The sequence below is a fragment of the Pyxicephalus adspersus genome, chromosome 1 (assembly GCF_032062135.1).
Source record: "Pyxicephalus adspersus chromosome 1, UCB_Pads_2.0, whole genome shotgun sequence".
Classification (NCBI taxonomy): Eukaryota; Metazoa; Chordata; class Amphibia; order Anura; family Pyxicephalidae; genus Pyxicephalus; species Pyxicephalus adspersus.
Window position 1 is genome coordinate 88,867,079 of NC_092858.1, and position 20,312 is coordinate 88,887,390.

The window sequence follows — 20,312 nt, forward strand, 5'->3', positions numbered from 1 at the left end:
GTTCTGGTTAAATCCTGGAATATGTTTTACTGCATTATTGTAGTGTTATTACTCCCTATGTTTCTCCCTCCCCTTTTGTTTCTTTCCTTTTTTTTTCTGTATCCTGTTGAAAAATTTCAATAAAAATACAATTTCAAAAAAAAAATGCTAAAAGTAAAGAAAATGAACATGCAGCTTTGTAGGTCTTGAGGAATACTTACCTAAGAATCTACAAAGGTGTATCTTTTGGCAACAATCCTGTAACTGCTCTAGTGGGAGTTCAATCCTTAAAGCATTAGAAGCCCTTAGTGCTCTTACTTTTTATTCAGTTTTAGAAATCTGGTGGAATTGTAATTCCTAATTTTTTTTTCCTTGTGGACTCCAGAAACCTGATATATTTAAAATCTTCTCGCCAGATCGACTTTCTATTTAAGGTTTACATGCTAAAAATGAAGGCGTTAAACATGTGGCTTTCTTGGATCTGAGGAATACTTACCTATCACCTTTCGTAGTTGTATCTTTTGGCAACAGTCCTGTGAGGTGTTCGATACCTAAAGCATGGGGAGCTCTTACTCAGTACTCTTACTTACTTTCTTTAATCAGTTCTTGAAATCTGTTGGAATTGTAATTACCTTTTTCTTTACATTTCAATGCCAGAAAAGTCTGGGTTGTAAATTTAAACCTTTGTAGGCTGTGAACCTACTGGAGGGTATAAACAGAAACTAAATTTGAAACGCCACGGGAAATGATTGTTTCTGTGGAGTGGAGCTTTAAACAACACGTCTATAACTATGCTTTAGTGAGTTTGATTCTACCATTTGAAGCTCTTGCTTAGAAGGAATCGAGGTGGAGCTGCCTTATATATTTTTTATATTATGATATATTTATGAATATTGATTGTAATGCCCTTTCCAGTTTGACTTTTCTTTAGAATGTTACGATTATCTGAATTAGGCATCTAAGACATGCCCACATTTGGGAAATATCAACCTGCTTTAGCTTAAAGTTCTAGTTTCTATATGTAATAAAGCCGTAATTTTGGATGCTCTCCCAAAAAGCCAGTTTTAGTGGCTGGGTTGGTAACATTTTCACTTGTACAAATGGGAGTTCCTGAGTTTAACCCATATTTAGCTTGGCAACATTTAACAAGTTGTGGCAGATCCTGCAATCCTGTAACCTTTCAAGTGGGAGTTCCCCCTTAAAGCACGAAGAGCCTTTACTCAATACTCTTACTTTTTTAATTAGTTTTTGAAAGCTCTTGGAATTGGTATTCCTTTTTCAGTTCTTCTTTTTTTACATTTCAATGGCAGAATAGTCTTGAATGTAAATTAAAACCTCTTGGAGGGAATGATAACAACCTAAATTTGAGAGACCACCAGATGTGATTATGGCTGTGGAGTGGAGGTTGAGGCAATGTTTCTATAACCATGCATGAGTGGGATTGATTCTTCAATTCAAGCTCTTGATTGGGAGGAATTGAGTTGGAGTGTTGAGATTTTTATTACTATGATATAATTGTTTATTTTGATGGTATTGTGATGCCCTCTCTTTTTTGTGTTTTCTTTTAAATGCTACACTTATCAGGGTTAAGCACCTAAGACGTGCCTACATTTGGGGAATGTCAACCTGCTTTAGCTTAAATTTCTAGTTTCTATATGTAATAAGGCTGTATTTTTGGATGCTCTCACAAACAGTGGCTAGTGGCTGGGTTGGTAACATTTACACTTGGGCAAATGTGTGGTCATGACTTTAAATCCCACATTTAGTTGTTGCAGATCCTACAGAAAAATTACGGGGGGGGGGTAACTGGACTGTAATTTATTTCTCCCTGTGCACCTCAGACACCCAAAGATTTAGAATCTTTTTCACCAACTCGACTTTCTATTCAAAACTTGAATACAAAAAGTCAAGGCTGGGAACATTCGACTTTGTTGGTTTTGAAGGATGTTCACCTAAAACCAATAGAGTTTGTCATTTTGGCGACGGTCCTGTAACCATGCTAGAGTGAGTTCAATCCTTAAAGTATAAGGAGTTCTAATTCAGTATTCTTAATAACTTTTTTTAATTAGGTTTTGAAATTTGGTGGAATTTCAATTTCTAATTTATTTCTCCTTGTGGACTCCAGAGATCTTGCCAGCTCGACTTTCTAATTAAGACTTGAATGCTAACTAAAAGTGAAGGCCATAAATGTGTGGCTGTTCTGTTGGTTCTGAGAAGAGCTTACTCATCACCTTTGGAGTTATATCCTTTATCAACAATCCTGTAACCTTTCAAGTGGGAGTTCAATCCTTAAAGCACAAAGTGCCCTTACCTAATACTCAATTCAAACCTTTTTAGGCTGTTAACCTCTTGGAGGGGATGATAACAACCTAAATTTGAGAGGCCACAAGATGTGATTATGGCTGTGGAGTGAGGGTAATACAATGTTTCTATAACCATGCATGAGTGAGATTGATTCTTCCATCAAGCTCTTTTTTTTTTTTTTTTTTTTTTTTTTTATAATTTTTTTTTTTATTCAGTGAACAGTCATAAATACTGGCAAAAAAAAAAAACATACAAATCACCAACTGTGTTATCATCTTCCGCATCACAAACATATTATGAACAAACAAGCAGAATGACTGAGCACAGACAATTTTCAAAGTATTAACAAAAATACCAAAGAAAGAAATAAAGAAATAGAAAGCAAAATAGAGGCGGAGGGGGAGGGAGAGGGGGAGGGGCACGGCATTGCAGGCCAGATTGAATAAAGGCCAGATTTAACACAGTAGGGAACACATACCAATAATTCAATGATATCCTCTGCCTTCAAAACAGATCGTCGGCATTATCAGCCGCACTGTATACTGAAAGGTACGCTTGACTAGTGGTATATTGTATCCAATAGAACCAAGTATTTCGGAATTTATCCGTTCTACCAACCCGGCTGGTAATAAGGTCTTCCATTGCCATAATGTAATTTACTCTTCTAAACCATTGTAACAAGTTGGGAGGAGAGGATTGTTTCCACAGGGCCGGAATACAGGCCTTAGCAGCATTTAAAAGATGTTTGAGTAAAGAAGCATGGTATTTCTTTTTAGACCAATCATTATTATTATTAAACAGGATTTGTATAGCGCCAACATATTACGCAGCGCTGTACAATAGATAGGGATTGCAAATGACAGACTAATACAGACAGTGATACAGAAGGAGAGGACCCTGCCCCAAAGAGCTTACAATCTAGTAGGTGAGGGAATTTCACACACAATAGGATGGGAAATATGTAGTGGTGGGAAGTAGTGGTGGTTTCAATTTCAATCATTCAAATGTAAAAGGGCTAGCTCCGGGCTGTTACGTATATCTACTTCTGTCAATTCTTCAATAACCGCCGCCACCCCTGACCAGAAAGATTGCAACTTAGAGCACTCCCAGAATATATGAAACAGGCTGCCAGCAGCCGCTTCACAACGCCAGCATCTATCATCTACTCCCGGATACATTTTGGCTAACACAGTCGGCACTCTGTACCACCGCGTAAGCAATTTATAGTTCAGTTCCTGGGAAGAGTTGCTGAGAGCGGCTTTATGGCCCGTGTACAGGAGACGATCCTGCTGTTCTGGGGAGAATGTGGTGTCAAGATCACTTTCCCATTTACGCAGAAAGTAAAGTTGAGGTCGAGGGGGCAGTATCCGTCAATAGCATCTGGTAGGCATTAGAGAGAGTCCCCCTAATGGTACCTTGGGCCTCACACACCCCCTCCACCTGTGATAGGGGGCGCACAAACCTGGATGGCGGTGGGAGAGAGTGAAGAAAATGATACAGCTGTAAGCTGCGCCATGGTCCCAACTCTGGAAGTTCATGAGCAGTTGTCAAATCCGAGACAGGTGCCCACTCTGTGCCCCTCAAAAAATGAGATGCTCTGAAAATTTCGCGCTCCCTCCATGAACAAAACCTAGGATCTGATGCGCCCGGGGGGAACCCCGGGTGTCCCAGAATAGTAGACAGTGGCAAAGGGTAAGTACACACACCAGAGACCCTGAAATAATTCTGCACAACACAGAGGGTCATTCCTATCAGCGGCAGCTTGAGAATGGGAGATAGCGTGTCTCGAGGGGACCACATGGCCCCTGCTAATGGTAGATTGGCAATGGCTCCCTCAAGCCTTACCCATGGCTTAAGGCCTCCGTTTCTGCACCAGTCTATCAACCGTCCCACATGTGTAGCCTGGTGGCACAATAGGGGGTCAGGAAAGGCAATACCTCCATGTACATTAGGCAACCTTAAAACCCGGCGCCCGATACAAGGGCTGTCACCCCCCCAGACAAAGCAGAGAAATTCCTGCCTAAACCTGCATAGTACCTGTTGTGGGATATAAACCGGGAGGGTTTGAAGCAAATATAGCATAATATTCATTTTCAGAATGTTGCATCTACCGAACCAGGAGAATGCATGTTGCTTCCACCTCTGCAGGTCCTGTCTCACCCTGTTCAGTAGAGGCAGAAAATTCAGGTTAACCACCGAGGACAAATCCTTAGGGATCCTGGTGCCCAAATACGAGATATCTGATTTTGCCCACTTAAAAGGAAAGCACGGTGTCAGGGAGTCCACTAACTGAGCAGGTAATATAATGGATAATGCCTCTGACTTCTGCAAATTGATTTTATACTTAGATACCACTGAATATCTATAGACCTCATGTAATAAATTAGGCAAAGAGACCCTAGGAGAGGAAACAAAAAAAAGGAGATCATCGGCATAGGCTGCCACTTTATGCACCTGATCATGTACTGCAATCCCATGAATACTTGGGTTTGCTCTAACTTGCCTCAGAAAAGGTTCCAGGACCAGTATAAACAAGAGAGGAGACAGGGGGCACCCCTGTCGCGTGCCATTGGTAATAGAGAAACGTCTGGACAGTAAACCATTCACTTTAACCTGTGCCGTAGGGGTAGAATATAGAGATCCAACCCAGGTCACCAAGGCAGAGGGTAGGCCAATATGGGCCAGGGTACATTTCAAAAATTTCCAGTCAACACGGCCAAAGGCTTTTTCAGCATCCGCTGCTAGTAGTAGTGCCTGAAGTTTACGAGAATGAATATTATTAATTAAATTCAGCGTTCTAACCGTATTGTCTCTAGCCTCACGGCCTGGTAAAAAACCTCTCTGATCTGAGTGTACAATGGATTGGATCAGGGGCGTCAGGCGTTTTGCCAGAATGCTGCTAAATAGCTTAATGTCACAGTTCAATAGTGAGATTGGCCTATAACTAGCACATGAGTTAGGGTCCTTATCAGGTTTCAGAATTAAAGAAATGTATGCTGCCAATGTGTCCCTGGGTAGAGTCAAACCCTCCGTCAACGCATTAAATGCTGATAGATAGCATGGGGAAAATATCGAGAGGAATTTTTTATAATATGGCAGGGTTAGGCCATCCGGGCCCTCCATCAAGCTCTTGATTAGGAGGAATTAAGGTGGAGCTGCCTATCATGTTATTTGATTACTATGATATATTTGTGAATTTTAATGGTATTGTGATGCCTTCTCTTATTTGTGTTTTCTTTTAAATGCTACACTCATCTGGTTTAAACACCTAAGACATGCCTACATTTGGGGAATGTAAACCTGCTTTAACTTAAATTTGTAGTATTGATATATAATAAGGCCTTATTTTTGGATGCTCTCACAAACAGCCAGTTTTAGTGGCTTGGTTGGTAACATTTACACTTGGGCAAATGTGAAGTCATGAGGTTATATCCTACATTTAGCTTGGCAACATTGAACCAGTTGTTGCAAATCCTACAGAAAAAAATTAATGACTTATAGGGGATGGAGGTGTGTGTGCCACTTAAAGGAGAGGTGAGTGGAGAGACAGAATCTGGGTGCTAATTTGGGTAAGGAAAGACAAATGACAAGGTGCAGTGGTGTTGGCCCCTGTGGCTGATGACTTAAGGGGGACTGTTAACTGCTCTATAATAGGGTTGTAGTAACAAGAAGCAACATGAGATGGTTTGGAAACGGCTTGATCATGGGGTAAACAGTTGCAGGAGTGTTTAGTCACAACAGGGAATTCAGATGAGATACACCTGTAAAAGAGTGTGGTCAATGTTTGATGGGCTGAAGTTGAGGTGCCAGGTGGGTAATTAGGAGGTGTGAAAAATGGGAAAGCACAACTTGGGGTCCTTTTTTAAATGCTTTGGTATTTTTGGCTGAATTTTATTTTATTTTTGTACTACATTCTCCAATTTATTATGTGTTTAATACCTTTGTTAGCAAGCGATAATTATTCTCCAACACTTTTTGTTGGATGGGTGAAAAATAGCGCAGTTATTTAAGTTTTCATGAACTGTACATACTGCGTTATTGCAAATACAGGCAAAAACATGCACATGAAATATTGGGGGTTCCATAATTGTGAGTGGTACAGTGACTAAAATAACAGACCAGTGCCAGTTCTAACACAGGTCCGCCAAAGAGATAAAACAAACGTGCAGTATCTGCAACAGAATTGACCTGAAAATTAACTTTAAAAAAATGTAATCATTTAAGAAATAACAGCCCTGAACCTACCTGCAGTAAACTACAGCTCCCCATTTTGATACAAATCCCTTTTCCAGTGTGACGTCATGATACCAGAACCCGTCCACTCTCCCATCGCAGCTCTAAGCCTGAGTTGTTCAGAGACAACCTGCCCACCTCCCTGAGCCTGCAATTTCATACAGGAGACGTGGTCCGCAGATCTGGCCAGTGCGCCCTCCCACTTGGGTCCCTCACCTGACCCTGCCGAGGGGGGGCGGACTGGCCAGAGCCATGGACCCGCCAAAGAATTCTTTGTAAAGAAAGAGTGGGCACGCATGCCCACTCCCGAAAAAAGCGGGGGCACGGCGTTCCCACCCATGCCCACCCCACTACATCCCTGTATAAAACCCTTCTATATATTTTTTTTTCCATTACATGCCTCTTGTCTTCTGAATGGGAGCGTAGAGCCTCCCGGGATTTAGCCATCAGGAACCCAGGAGGCTTCGGCTGCTCCTTCTGCGCATACCCAAGATCAGGCATGCGCAGGAGGGACTTTTCTGTCATTGATGAAAGAAAGATGCCGATTTCAAGCATGCACAGTGAGATTAGCACTTTCTTTTTTTTTACAAATGCAGCAGCATTCATCACCCAATCTTGTGCCTGCGCAGTGCAAGATCAAGTGATGTAGGAAGATGACGGCGACCGTCACTTGCTCTGCGCTGGGACAATGCAGGACGAAATGGAAGACAGCTCCAGGGAGATCAACGTATGTTCTCAAGTAAAGGTGTCATTTTTTTTTGTTTACTTTCACTTTAGTTCTACTTTAACCCAGACCTTTTTCCAGGTTCAGGACCTTGGGAAATCTTGATTGACCAGGCCGGAATGATGTAACTCTGGCACTCGCGCAGTTTTTTTCATTCAGGGCACCTGGATAAGCCAGGACAATACACTGAGCTAAGCATTATTATAATCATCAATAATAAACAGGATTTTTATAGCTGCAACATATTACACAGCGCTGTACATTAAATAGGCATTCACAGCAGTTTATATAATGCTGCAAACAGGTGGTTACATTTGTTTTATTACAGAAGAGATCTGGCCTATATGTTCTGCAATAAATAAGCTGCCAGCCAGCAATGTCTTGTTTGTCAGGTTTGGTTTCCTTGTGCAGCTCAGGTATAGTACAAACTGCTAGAAAGGATGTGTGGTCACGTGGGGTACAACAAGCCTGACTGCTTCTGTCTGCAGCAGCATCCAATCAGATGACTCCATTCCGCCCAGGGGGGGGGGGCGCTGTGTGTCTGGTGAAGGCAGGGAGGCGGTCATTGCAGATGTACACAGAAGCTGTTCTTCCGGTCTTATGACAGACTGCAATAACTGCAGACACCGGTTATTGTCATGGCGGCTGCTAGTTCTTCCAGTCTCCTCCTTTGTTTGTTTTCCCTTCTGAGCGGGGTCTCCTCAAGATATGAACCCAATTGGGACTCTATAGACAAGCGCCCCCTACCAGCCTGGTTCGATGAGGCGAAGTTCGGTATTTTCCTGCACTGGGGGGTGTTCTCTGTACCGTCATTCGGCAGTGAATGGTTCTGGTGGAACTGGCAGCACGAGAAGAGCGAGTCGTATATGCAGTTTATGAGCAAGAACTACCCGCCCGGCTTCTCATACGCAGACTTCGCCCCGCATTTCACCGCGGAGTTCTTTGATCCGGACGCCTGGGCGGAACTCTTCCAGCGGGCCGGGGCAAGGTGAGTGAGCTGGGAGCAGACACCGCCTGGCAGGGACCCAGCAGCCTTGCCATGGCACTCATATCACCAGGGAGACACTCACTATACCCAGGGTACACCTGGGTAATATGGAGGCGTGGTGGGTGATGGGCTGGCGTAGTGGCCAATAGAAATGTTCAACAAAGTGCGTGAACTTTGCCTGTCAAACTGCTTAGTGTGCAGGCAGGGCTTGGGGGAAGATGCTGATGTTGGTTAATGTTTTCATAATAGCTCTGCTTCTGATCAGAATTCCAGGAGCTATAAACAGACTAATGCATCTTAAAGGATACCAGCACTTTAGGACAAGGTTATTCTGTCTGTGGATTTTGTATTAGTTGAGCAGAGGTGAGAATCTCTCGACTTTAGTTCTATTTTAAAGAAAGTGCAGTTACCTTGTTTTGTCCCCTTCCACAGAGCTAAACTATCCTACTTTATCCCCCACACAGATACATACCGGTATTTACTGAGATATATTTATATAATGCCGCAGCCTTCACCTAATATAGTGCTGTGTCCCAAGGCCAACTATGGAGCTGTAATGCACACATTTATTTTATAAATGCAGGCAGTGTAAGGTTATGTACACACGTCAGATGATTCTTGTCCAATACAAAAGTTTGGAAGGGAACCTGAGGTGTACAGAGGTTGCCCAATGTCATGCTCTCCTCCTTCATGATGTATCCATGAATATTGCGGTGCTGCTCATTCGCTCACATCTCCCCAAAGAACAGAACGGCAGTGTATGTAAAGCTCTTCTAGTCATCTTCATCGTTCATCTTCTAGTCTTTTTGTCACCATCATGATAGATGGTTTCCAGTGGTAATGTCTGAGCCTGTATACGCAGCCTAAGCACTTGAATTTGACACAGAATCAGACTTTAGTCATTTTGCTGACAAGGAGCATGCTGGTAGGAGGATCAAGCAGTGTGACAAAGAGATGGGGTGATCACTGTGCTTCTGGCGGATCTGTGGATCTGCCAGGACGATCGTATGGACGACGGGTGCTGAACCATTGCACGTGTGTAGGTAGCATAAGGGAAGGTAGAGCCTCTGTCAGCTTTTCATTGTTATATTGTCCCTGTTGCAGATTTTCCCTCGTGTCTGGCAAAGCTGTTATCACCATACATCTCGCATGTTTGTCACTGGTATAGCTGTTGTTCCCATACTTGGGAAGAAATATTGATAGACAAAACTAAAAGAAAACCATCATGCCTGGGCTTGTACTTTAGGAACCAGGTTTCTTGAATAATGTTCTGTTTGCTGGACCCAGAAGCACTCTGCTCTAAGCAAATTGGCTACCAGTACCAGTGGTATTATTGGTGAGGTGAGTTAAAACAAATTAGGGGCCCCTGATCTGCAACTGCTAAGGGCAACTAGGCATCAGGAGGTTTTTATAGAGTCATGTTGTTGTCTTTTATAAAGAGAACTTTTCACCAGGTATTCCCATTTGATGGCAGCAAATGTTTTTCAAGAAAAAAGGGTTAAATTAAAACAGCCATATCAACGAGCAAATGCAGGCTGTCATGACCGGGATATCTTGACTTGTTGACTATTGTTTTTATCACGTGAAGGAAAATCAGGTTTGTTAATCCTGTTTGGCAAGAAGGTCAGTTGTTTTTAAAGCAGAACTAAATTTATCTAAGAGTAAATTGCACCAGGGCAGGTTGTTTATTCTAGAAGGGACAGGCAAAGTCCCTGCTGCAAAAAAATAAACTTACCTGCCTGAGCGCAAATTTTTAATTACACCCGCTTGTCCTTACTCTCATGAGCAACCAATATCTTCACTGGGCCCTCTTCCAGGTTCCAGATCTTCAGCCAACCTGATTGACCAGACTGGAATGATGTAGACCCTGTGCATAAGAGTTCATTCATTACCAGCAGCTGGGGGTTAGCTGGGATAGCTGGCATTGTACACTAAACTGGGCGTTGAAGAGATTGTGAAAAGGAAGTTACATTTATCTTATTGTACTATTCCTTCTGAAGTAATAAACCTGCCTGTTGAGTTTTTTTTCTTTTTAGGTTTAGTTCCTCTTTAAAGCAGAAAAGAACATTTTCAAGCAGGTAGCTTGTTTATTGCACAGGGGGACCTGCTGTGTACCTCTCACAATAAAAAAACAAATTAAAAAATTATCTGCATATTCACATTTTATGGTATCTTCACCTGGTCCTCTCCCGTTTTCAGGATCTTTGGCCAAGCAAGAATTATATCATTCCAATACATGCCTGAGAGAATATGATGGTGTGCGGGGATATAATGTACATTAAGCTACACATTTGCAGCCCTGTGTATATTACAGAAAAGATTGCAAACAGGCAAATAAGTTTGTTTTTATTACAGAAGGGACAGTGCCTCTTCCTTTTACAGAGTCCATTTCCTAACCTTTGAACACATAAGACAGTTAAACTACCCATAGAAAACAATACACAAGAAACTTGTGGGGAAATAAACATTATACATTAATCATAATGATTGCAGGGTAAGTTGTTACCAACCAGATAATGTTGTTAGGGGTATAAATTGTCACGCATATTGTAACCATGGCTCCCATATGGACATAAACTTGTCATGGGAATCTGACAAAACACTTGTTTATTTTTCATTCACTAATGTATTATTCATTTGGGCTTTCACTTTGCGAAAAGGTAGAATCTGCTGTTTCCAATAGTGTGCTATTACTTGTTTTGCCACAAGTAAAAAATGGGTATCTAACTGGAATTGTCTGTTGGTAATATTGGACGGTTTAAAAATGTAGCAGAGCAACCCAAGGATCTTTTGAGAGATATATTTGAAGCATACCATTCAAAAAATACTCTGTTCCAAAACCTATTTACAAATGGACACCTCCACGATATATGTACTTCTGTGCCCTCTTCTGTACAGCCTCTAAAACACATACTAGAACTTTGGTTCGTGCAATGCTGGAGGCGAGAGGGAAGTACGATAACATATTTTCAGTTGAACTTTTTTTTGTTTTTGGACACAAGAAGCTTCCACCTACCAAGCGACATCTTTAGATCTCCACAGTATAGGAAGTATGGTTTTGGTTAAATGTGTGTATATAATCTCCTGTTTTAATGAATCTGAATTTAAGGTTTTGTGGTTTTCTGCCCTATACAAATGGGGCATAAAAACTGTATTACCACTCCCCTTTACTGACCATTGGGGTTGTATAAGCACTAAAGGGCCACAGTTTGGACAAAAGCAAGAACCTATATGAACAAATAATGAAACATATTTTATTTTGCAACCTCTGATGTCCTAAATTGTGTTCTTTGCATAACGCTGCAGAGATCACTTATTGTGAGTAGGAGACGTGACCTTTTTCAGGTCATATGATAGGTTTCCTCTTCTTTCAGGAAAGACTCCACCCCCTTCCCCAACATTTAGTAAAATAAATTCATAATAACTGCTAGTCACCAGTAATGTATGTGGTCTCCCTGTTGTTGATGACTTTTTTTTTTTTGGACTTTATCTCTGTGTGAAGTAGACCATCTTGGTAGAGGCTTCATCCCTTTCAGACTGTATAATATTGGGCTTCACAGTGACATTATGAATCTTTCTACATATATGTTAAAAGTAGCAAGCAGACAGTAGCATTTTAAATCACACTGTACAACTGAAAGTACAGGCCGACAATCGAAAATCCGACCATTGATAATCTGGGTCCTTGAATTTCAGGTCGCATTTACAATACAGGGACTGCATTACATTGTTTGGCCACTAATGTTTTCATGGCGCTGTTCTGCAGAAACAGCTGTTAGGTCTTGCTTGCTAAATTAAAAACACGCTGAGATGTGCCCGCTTCCTGGAACTGTGCCAGATGTCCACAGTGCTGCAACAGGAAGGCTGGCCTGTGTGTGGAGGTAAGTATAAAACAAATCTGGAATTTTCAAAAATCCAACACTCCTGAGGTCCGGAGGTTACCGGATTTTTGAATGTCAACCTGTACAGGAATTCCTATGCACCCTCTATACCAGGAAGTGCAATACTATTTTTCAGGAGGAATTCAAGGCAAAGGTTTATTTAATAACTGTACTGCTTGGGGACAATACCGTTTTTTATGTTCCCCATACCATAGCAAACACATAACAAATACAGCATTCCAAAGTGCATTTGCCTTAAAAACACCTATACTGAGGGATGCTGTAAGCAGCTATTTCTAAACTCATTCTAAATAATGCTAATTTCCTGGTTATACGGCTGATATTTAGTCGTGTCAGACTCACACAAAACAAACATGACATTATCTGAACATCTGAGCTGTCAGTGATTCAGAAGGTGTTAAAGAAGAGGATTAGAACCCCAACCATGCAAGTTTCATTTTTTTAGAACTCGGTCAGAAATAGTCTACATATTCTCCACTACAAATGCCCATTAAGAAGAAGTCTTCTACGTGAGATAAGTAAAACAGCCGTTGAAGTTTTTTCTTCTGTTTATGGCAATGGGAAAAAATATAAAGTTTAATCCCTAAATTTGCACTGTGGATGAACATTTATAAAGTTTTAAAGGTTTAGTTTTCTGAGTGGGAGAATTAATATGTACACTGATCTACTACAAGCACATACATGTTGATGCTTAGCTCTATGACATTTACTAAAGGTTTGCAGACACAACATCTTTAACCACAAACCAGTGCTTTGTCATTTCCTTACCTCTCTGTAAGTAGTTCTTTGGACCTACATTAGAGTTTACAAAACATCCCTTTTAGTCATTGTTCCTCATTTTGAAAGCAGAATTGCCACTAACATTAACCAAATGTTGTTTCTCACTTAGGTATGTAGTTTTGACTACAAAACACCATGAAGGTTTCACTAACTGGGGATCTCCTGTGTCCTGGAACTGGAATTCTGTAGACACCGGTCCACACCGTGACTTAGTGGGAGACTTGGGAGCAGCATTAAAGAAAAGGTTTGTTTTCCTTAGGTTTGTTCTCCAACTTTATGGGTTATCACAGAGTCAGGATTGCTACAGATGACAATCCAGCTATATTAATGATATGTTTGTTTTTCTTCTAGAAACCTTCGTTATGGATTATATCATTCCCTGCTGGAATGGTTTCATCCCCTGTATTTATTAGACAAAAAGAATGGCTTCAAAACACAATATTTTGTGTTTTCAAAGACTATGCCTGAGCTTTATGATTTGGTAACAAGGTAACAAAATTTTTTAAGCATATACAATGTTTTTGGATGTACAGTATATATTTTAATGAACTACAACATTTATCATTATCCATATGCTATCTTTAGTCTATTCTTTTGCATAAAAGGAAAACAATGGAGTGCTACCATAGAAGAGATGTGATGTACACTGACTTTCATTCTTTGCCAGGAATGTGACATGTTTTAGTTGGTTTATTCCCTGCCCTCCTCAATCTGTTCTGCTCCTTATCATTTGATTGTTACATTTTTTACTAAATGCATTGGTCAATCAAATGAAAAGAATACACCCCAAAACTGTGTGTGGCCTGATTTGATTGTTCTGTGCATAATAGGCACTGCTCAGAAAGCCTTTGACTTCTGGTTATGACTAAAACAAATGCAATTATAGATAATTCGAGTGCTGCTTGTCCACATGGTTTTCTTAATAAAGAGCCATGATTATTTTGTAATGTGGGGCTTATGAACAGCTTTCTGACCCCAAATGTCGGTACAGGTAATGATCATACTTTTCCAGAGTAAACTGAATGTTTACAGGAAAAAGGCACATTTTATGCTGCTTTGTTTTAGATTGTCTATTTATTGAATAGCAGTAAACAAAAAAGACTTTGCAAAAAAGGTTTTGTTTATTAATTATTTCTGTATCAAAAGCGGTACACTGTTTTTCATGATATTTTTTTTTTAAATTGTAGACCTGTAACTTAAATATGTCCAAACAAGGGCCTAGTAGATATCATGAATATAATAAAGTTTGAAACACAATCATGTAAAAAAAAAAAAAAATTACTTTTAATAAAATTAAATTAAAAAACACAAAAATCAGCTTAAACAAGAATGCATAAATAAATAAAAAATACTGAAAATGCGATAATTTGGTATACTGTGTAGTAGTATATTTTTCTAAAACACCTCCCTAGTGTGGTAAACTTTAAAACAGAGTCCAACGTCACATACCTATAGACAAAACCACATAAATATATTTTTTATTATTTTGTATTGGACTGGATACAGAACTTTGTATTGAATCCAATACAAAATATTTGAATTTCCCACTACGACCCCCATCGACGGGCGGATGCACGGACATCATCAGGAATCGCCAAGGGACGTGTACGTGAACGCTGGGTGTTCTAATTCTTTGCGTACTTCCATGCAAAAAGTGTTACATTTTTTGCATGGAAATTTATTTTAGATTGTAGGCACCGAATTACTCAATAATTACTTATAATTCACTGAATTACCGCATAACTCACCGAAATATGTCCAAAATTTTATAAACTTAATAATAAATTTTTTTTTTTTTTTATAAAACATAAAAAAAATCTTTAAAAAAAATGTGTATAATGTAATGTACCTTTACAGTAGTTTATATAATATATATATATATATATATATAATACAATTATATATATATATATTATATAAAGATTTCTTTGTATTGGACTCAATACAGATTTTTTGTATTGAGTTCAATGCAAAGTGATTTGAATTTCCCGCCCCACCTCCCGCCCGCACCGACGCTTGCAGCGACGTCACCGGGAAACCCGGAGATCGTCACTGCACACGAAGAGAGAAGACAGAAGATGTCTCTGGAGGAGCTGCGGGGACAAGGTAAGTATTTTTTTTTCAGTTGTAATCCGATTGTCACACAATGTTGTATGAAAATCGGATTGCAATATAACACTTGTTTATATTTTTAGCTACCCAGCACCTGGTTCGGGGTAAACGCTTTCAGCAAGTTTTCTTACCCTGAACCAGGTTCGGCTAACTGCCCGGGTGGTTAATTTCAACTGGGTTTGTGAATAGGTTTTTTCACTCGAAAGGTATACATCCAAATCTAACCCTAAAATCCATATTTAAACATAGGTTGGACTGTTGGTGGCCTCATAAAATACTTATTAATAAACTATATTTATAAAGCAGCAACATTTTACATGGTGCTGTACATTAAACAGGGGTAGCAAATGACAGACCGATACAAACAATTACACAAGAGGAGGAGAAGAGCTTACAATTTAAGAGTTGGGGAAAGTAGTACACAACAGAAGGGGGTGTTCTATATACCTATAACCAAATACTTGCCAAAAAACATCATACTTCCTGTATATCTGTTTCAATTTAAAATAAATGCTCAGAAGAGTACATTCTATTTACTGTAATTTTGATCTAATGGTTTGTGAAACACTTTTTGTTTTGGGGCTTGCTCTGTTTTACTTGCAATGCTCAGAGCCCTAATCCTTTCACAGGGCTTTTGTCAAATGATCCCCTCTTGGTTCTACCTGAGAATCTAATCAAACTACAGGTGGTCCCCAGGTTACATATGAGATAGGGACTGTAGGTTTGTTCTTAAGTTAAATTTGTATGTAAGTCAGAACAGGTACATTATTTCAATAAGTGCAATTAGGACAGATGTTTGTCTCAACATATTATTAGGCAGCGTGGTGTCAGTTACTCGCTGTGAGTTAATCATAAACAAAGCAAAAAAAAACTTTATGGAGCCTAGACATTCATTAACTTCTGGAGCAAGCTGTGCTTTAATATGCAAAAAGAAACAACTGCACAGTTTGCCTGGGTCATTAAAGAGTTACAAGATGTTGCAGAACAGCAAAAGACTGGCCCAGATATGTAGGATTTATACTTTCATACATCTCGTTTTAGATACCAGCCAGATTTGCTTTGGTCTGATGGCGACTGGGAATCACCTGATACTTACTGGAACTCTACAGATTTTTTGGCATGGCTATACAATGACAGCCCCATTAAGGTATTGTTAATGTAATGTAAGGTATCCATAATTAACATTAGGCCACATTTACAAACCTGAACTTACCCAGAATGCAAAAGGTAGATCTGATTAGTTGTGGGGCCTCAGACTGAGAATGTGTGTGTAAATAAATAAATATTATATTTTTTGTTTGTTTTTAGGACAAAGTTGTGGTGAATGACCGTTGGGGATGTAACTGTTCATGTCATCATGGTGGGTATTATAACTGTGCTGATAAGTTCAGTCCTACTACACTGCCTGACCACAAATGGGAGAAATGCACATCCGTAGACCACTATTCCTGGGGTTATCGACGTAACATGCAGCTCCATCAGATTATGGATGAAGGAAGCATAATCTTTGTAAGTTAAAATGCATCTTTTTGAGTCTATATAGTGAAAAATTGTAAGTAATAATTGAAACATTCCAGTTTAGGAGACAGTTATCAATTTCGGCAAACATGCTTAAGGACTATTTAGAATTAATAAACAATCCTATCTCTAAAAGGTTTTACCTCAGTCTAACAGTTTTGTACATATGCTCACGTGTTCTCTATAGGTGGGTTCTCCATAAGAACAAAACTGTATTTACAAACTGTATTTAAATGTGCCTTCTGATTTTTATATAATGCCTCTCAGGACCTTGTGCAGACTGTGAGTTTTGGAGGAAATTATCTCTTAAATGTGGGACCCAGCAAAGAAGGTTTGATTATGCCAATTTTTCAAGAGCGACTTCTCAATGTGGGAAAATGGCTGGATATTAACGGAGAAGCAATTTATGCCTCTAAACCTTGGCGAGTACAGAAAGAAAATTCTACATGCAGTATATGGTAAGTGCTGTAAAAACAAATTGAATATGTTTATCAAGTGCCTCTAAATGGCCTTTTTTATAGGTTTAAGTTAAAGTAATTGGGTATGGCAACTATGGCAGACATTACAGTCGGATGCAGTGGTAGTTGAAGAATGGATACATCCATATATGCAGTGATGTGGCTGCCTCAGAAATAACATTGCTTTTAAGTAACAATTTAGGATTAATAGAAATTATAACCATTGATATAATTTTGAAGTTTGAAATAAATCGAAGTATCAGAGTTTATTGTCCAGTTTTCTGAATGTTACTGATTTTGTATTAGTCCTTTTTATCATAGATTATAGATGATATTGGGAAGTAAACTATAGTATTTTTGTTTTTTTTCTTTTTGCTCAAAATGGAACTGTTTAACAAGAGTCCCCTCCCCTTCCCCAGGTACACTTCCAAAGGATCAGTGGTATATGGCATCTTCTTGACATGGCCTGAAGGAAATCAGATAAAGTTGGTCTCCCCAAAAGCCTCTCCATCAACTAATGTAAGTATTTAAATACTTATTTTCAAAATATTCATTTTACAGGACAATGTTTTTTCCAAGTGAATTTTTGTGGTCACTTTTTAATTTGTTCACTGAATTGCTGCCTACAGGTGACCATGCTGGGGCTCACAGGAGAACTGCGTTGGAAACCAGACCCAGAGTTGGGACTTATCATTCAGCTACCATCTATTCCTCCAGGTGTTTTTCCTGTGGAGTTTGGCTGGACACTCAGATTGGAAGGAGTAAACTAAGTTTATAGTTATATGGAAATTAGGTATTTATATATAACTATTGTAACTGAAGGAAAGTCTTCTGATCTTGAGAAGTTCATACAATCGTAAAAACTAAAATGATCTGTCTGTTGGCTATTGATCTGTTTGAGCTGACCTATTATGTTGTGATAACAAAGAAAATGTTGGTGCCTTATGTTTGTGACCTGCTGGATCTAGGGACTTTCAAAATATGTATTGATTATGAATCAGATCTGTACTGTTTGAGGCAAACCACTGTATTGTAGACCAAACAAGCCCACAATATTTCTTTGGTTCTGCCTTTTATGGAAGTTTCCTGCTCTATTCTCTATAAGCTTCACATGTGAATTGCACTAAAAACATGTTAGCAGCTTAAAATAAATAAATGAAATAAAACATTTCATTAATGCACTCTCACACTATTGGATTTTAATATTGCAGGCATTTAGGAGATTTTGTGAGTCCCCATGCTTTGCAGAATGATTTTTTTGCAATTTATAATTCGGACATAGGGAAAACATAAAAAAAGTTTATAAACACATTTTTACACCATTAAATTACTTCACGCTTCTAGTTTTTACTAAACCGGAACAATATTGGAGCTGCCATTGCTCACTCACTTCAGAGATTAAACAACTGGCTGTTATGCTGATGCAATGCTGAATTAATCATTTCTGCATTATCTCTGGAAGTCTGTGAAAACAATGATCATGTTACATATGTGTTACATTGTTTGGAGAGCTGGCTCTTTGACTAGATCCCAGATAGAAAAGATTTCTAGGATGCTGCTTTTCCTTCAGTCTATACTGAATTGGGAACAGTTATTTTATGCTTTAAGTGATTTTCAGCTTGGTTCTGCCTTTATGGAAGTGTTTTTATTGCAAATCTTTGGGTGAATAAAACTTGGTGTGTTGACTGACCATTGCACATTGCCTTATGGGTCATCATGTTATGTTTTTCAGGGTTTAATTTTTTTTTTGTTAATTTTTCTAATAAAATATCTCCTTCTGGTTACTTGTATTATTATTGTGTTCTGTTCAAACTGCAGTTTTTCATAATGTACAAGAAGGTTTCAGATCTATGAAAGCAAATAATATTGCTGACTGATTGTCATGGCTTACTGCACTTTATCACCTAATTTTTCTTAATGCCCATGAGAAACAAAGCGCATGTTGAATGTTCTTAGAGACAGATACAATATCAGGTTCTAATGATAAGGAGTTCAGCAACAGAATGTCATTAAAGTGAATGTCAGTGAGTTGAGAGCGCAGCTTGTTCTTACAAAATTTCATCTTGGAGAACAGCTGCTCGCACAAATAATTGCTGCCAAACATTGTGATCACACGCTTGGCACAACATTGGAAACTGAGCATGTGGCAGCTGACGGTAGAAGTCAAGTTTCTGTACGTGTGTGCGTGCTTGGCATCGAAATGCCCCTTTAGATTCGACCGCTTGAAAGTGCTTGTTGGTGTTGTAGCACACAGGGATTTGTTGCCGCGTTGGACGAAGAATAATTCGTCAGTCCATTCAGGGTTGAAGAAACAACGTTCGAGGTCAACCTTAAGGAGACTGGTAGCCTCGCGTTGCTTCTGCTCTTTAGGCATAGTAATTGGGGTTACTGTGCAGGAACTCGCGATAACGCGACAATTCAATTAGGCTGGATCCAACAATAAATAACTAGGGGGGGGGGGTTTAGGCCAGACTGGAATATTGGCTAAGCTGTATCCGGCCTAAAGGCCGGAGTTTGCCGACCTCTGCTCTATAGGGTCCCTCCTAGTGTTTCTCCAGTTTCACTGCCCCAAATTTATCTGCTACATGTGATCTGTTCTCCATTTATTGGCATGTATTTGCATGTTCCTACTATTCATTTCAACCAATGGCTTTTCACACATTCTGGTCTCAGTTCTAACAGGAAGGTTTTACTTACTACCTACTTTGTTTGCATTGGAGGAGTCAAGTGATTTTATATGGCTTACACCCTACCTTCATGACATAATTTCCTTTATCTGGTTTTATGTAAAAAAAAAATCTTGAGATACTGTCAAAAGAAGAACACCAAACATCATATATAAAGTGTGACTGAAAGAGTAGTGAGCCAGTAATAAATAATCTAGACTTGGTTTACTAAATCTTAGTATGTTAGGCTGGCTGTTAATGTGAAGGTGTCTCATGGAGTACACCATGTGTGCACATTGGGTTGTTAAAGATAACAGAGACCATCTGGATCAACTATGTCCATATTATTTGTTATCTGGAATATGTTTATTTCCCTAGTGGTTAAACTTGATAGACTGATGTATGTCTTTTTCAACCTGACTTACTATGTAACTATTAAATCCAATCAGACCTACTAAGTTGGAAATACCTTGTATAATTATATGAAGAGCACTTACCAAACATTTGGCAGATTGGAACAGATTTTACAGGTTAATGGCAAAATGGTGGTTTAACCCCCTAACCGCTAAGCCCGTAATTTCTCGCACTAAATATTTTTGCTCTTTTGGTTAAGCCCGTATTTTTTCGCCTACACTAAAATCCCCACTT

The 20,312-nt window shown here is 39.4% G+C and overlaps 1 protein-coding gene across 1 annotated transcript; it reads left to right on the plus strand.

Moving 5' to 3' along the window:
- The first annotated feature begins 7,793 nt into the window (after positions 1–7,793).
- FUCA1 (alpha-L-fucosidase 1) lies at positions 7,794–18,782 on the plus strand. Its single transcript, XM_072417731.1, has 8 exons — positions 7,794–8,228; positions 13,020–13,154; positions 13,262–13,399; positions 16,064–16,169; positions 16,331–16,531; positions 16,808–16,998; positions 17,418–17,517; positions 17,628–18,782. Exons 1-8 carry the CDS (start codon positions 7,879–7,881, stop codon positions 17,766–17,768), a joined length of 1,362 nt encoding a protein of 453 aa, XP_072273832.1. The 5' UTR covers positions 7,794–7,878; the 3' UTR covers positions 17,769–18,782.
- Positions 18,783–20,312: the final 1,530 nt, after the last annotated feature.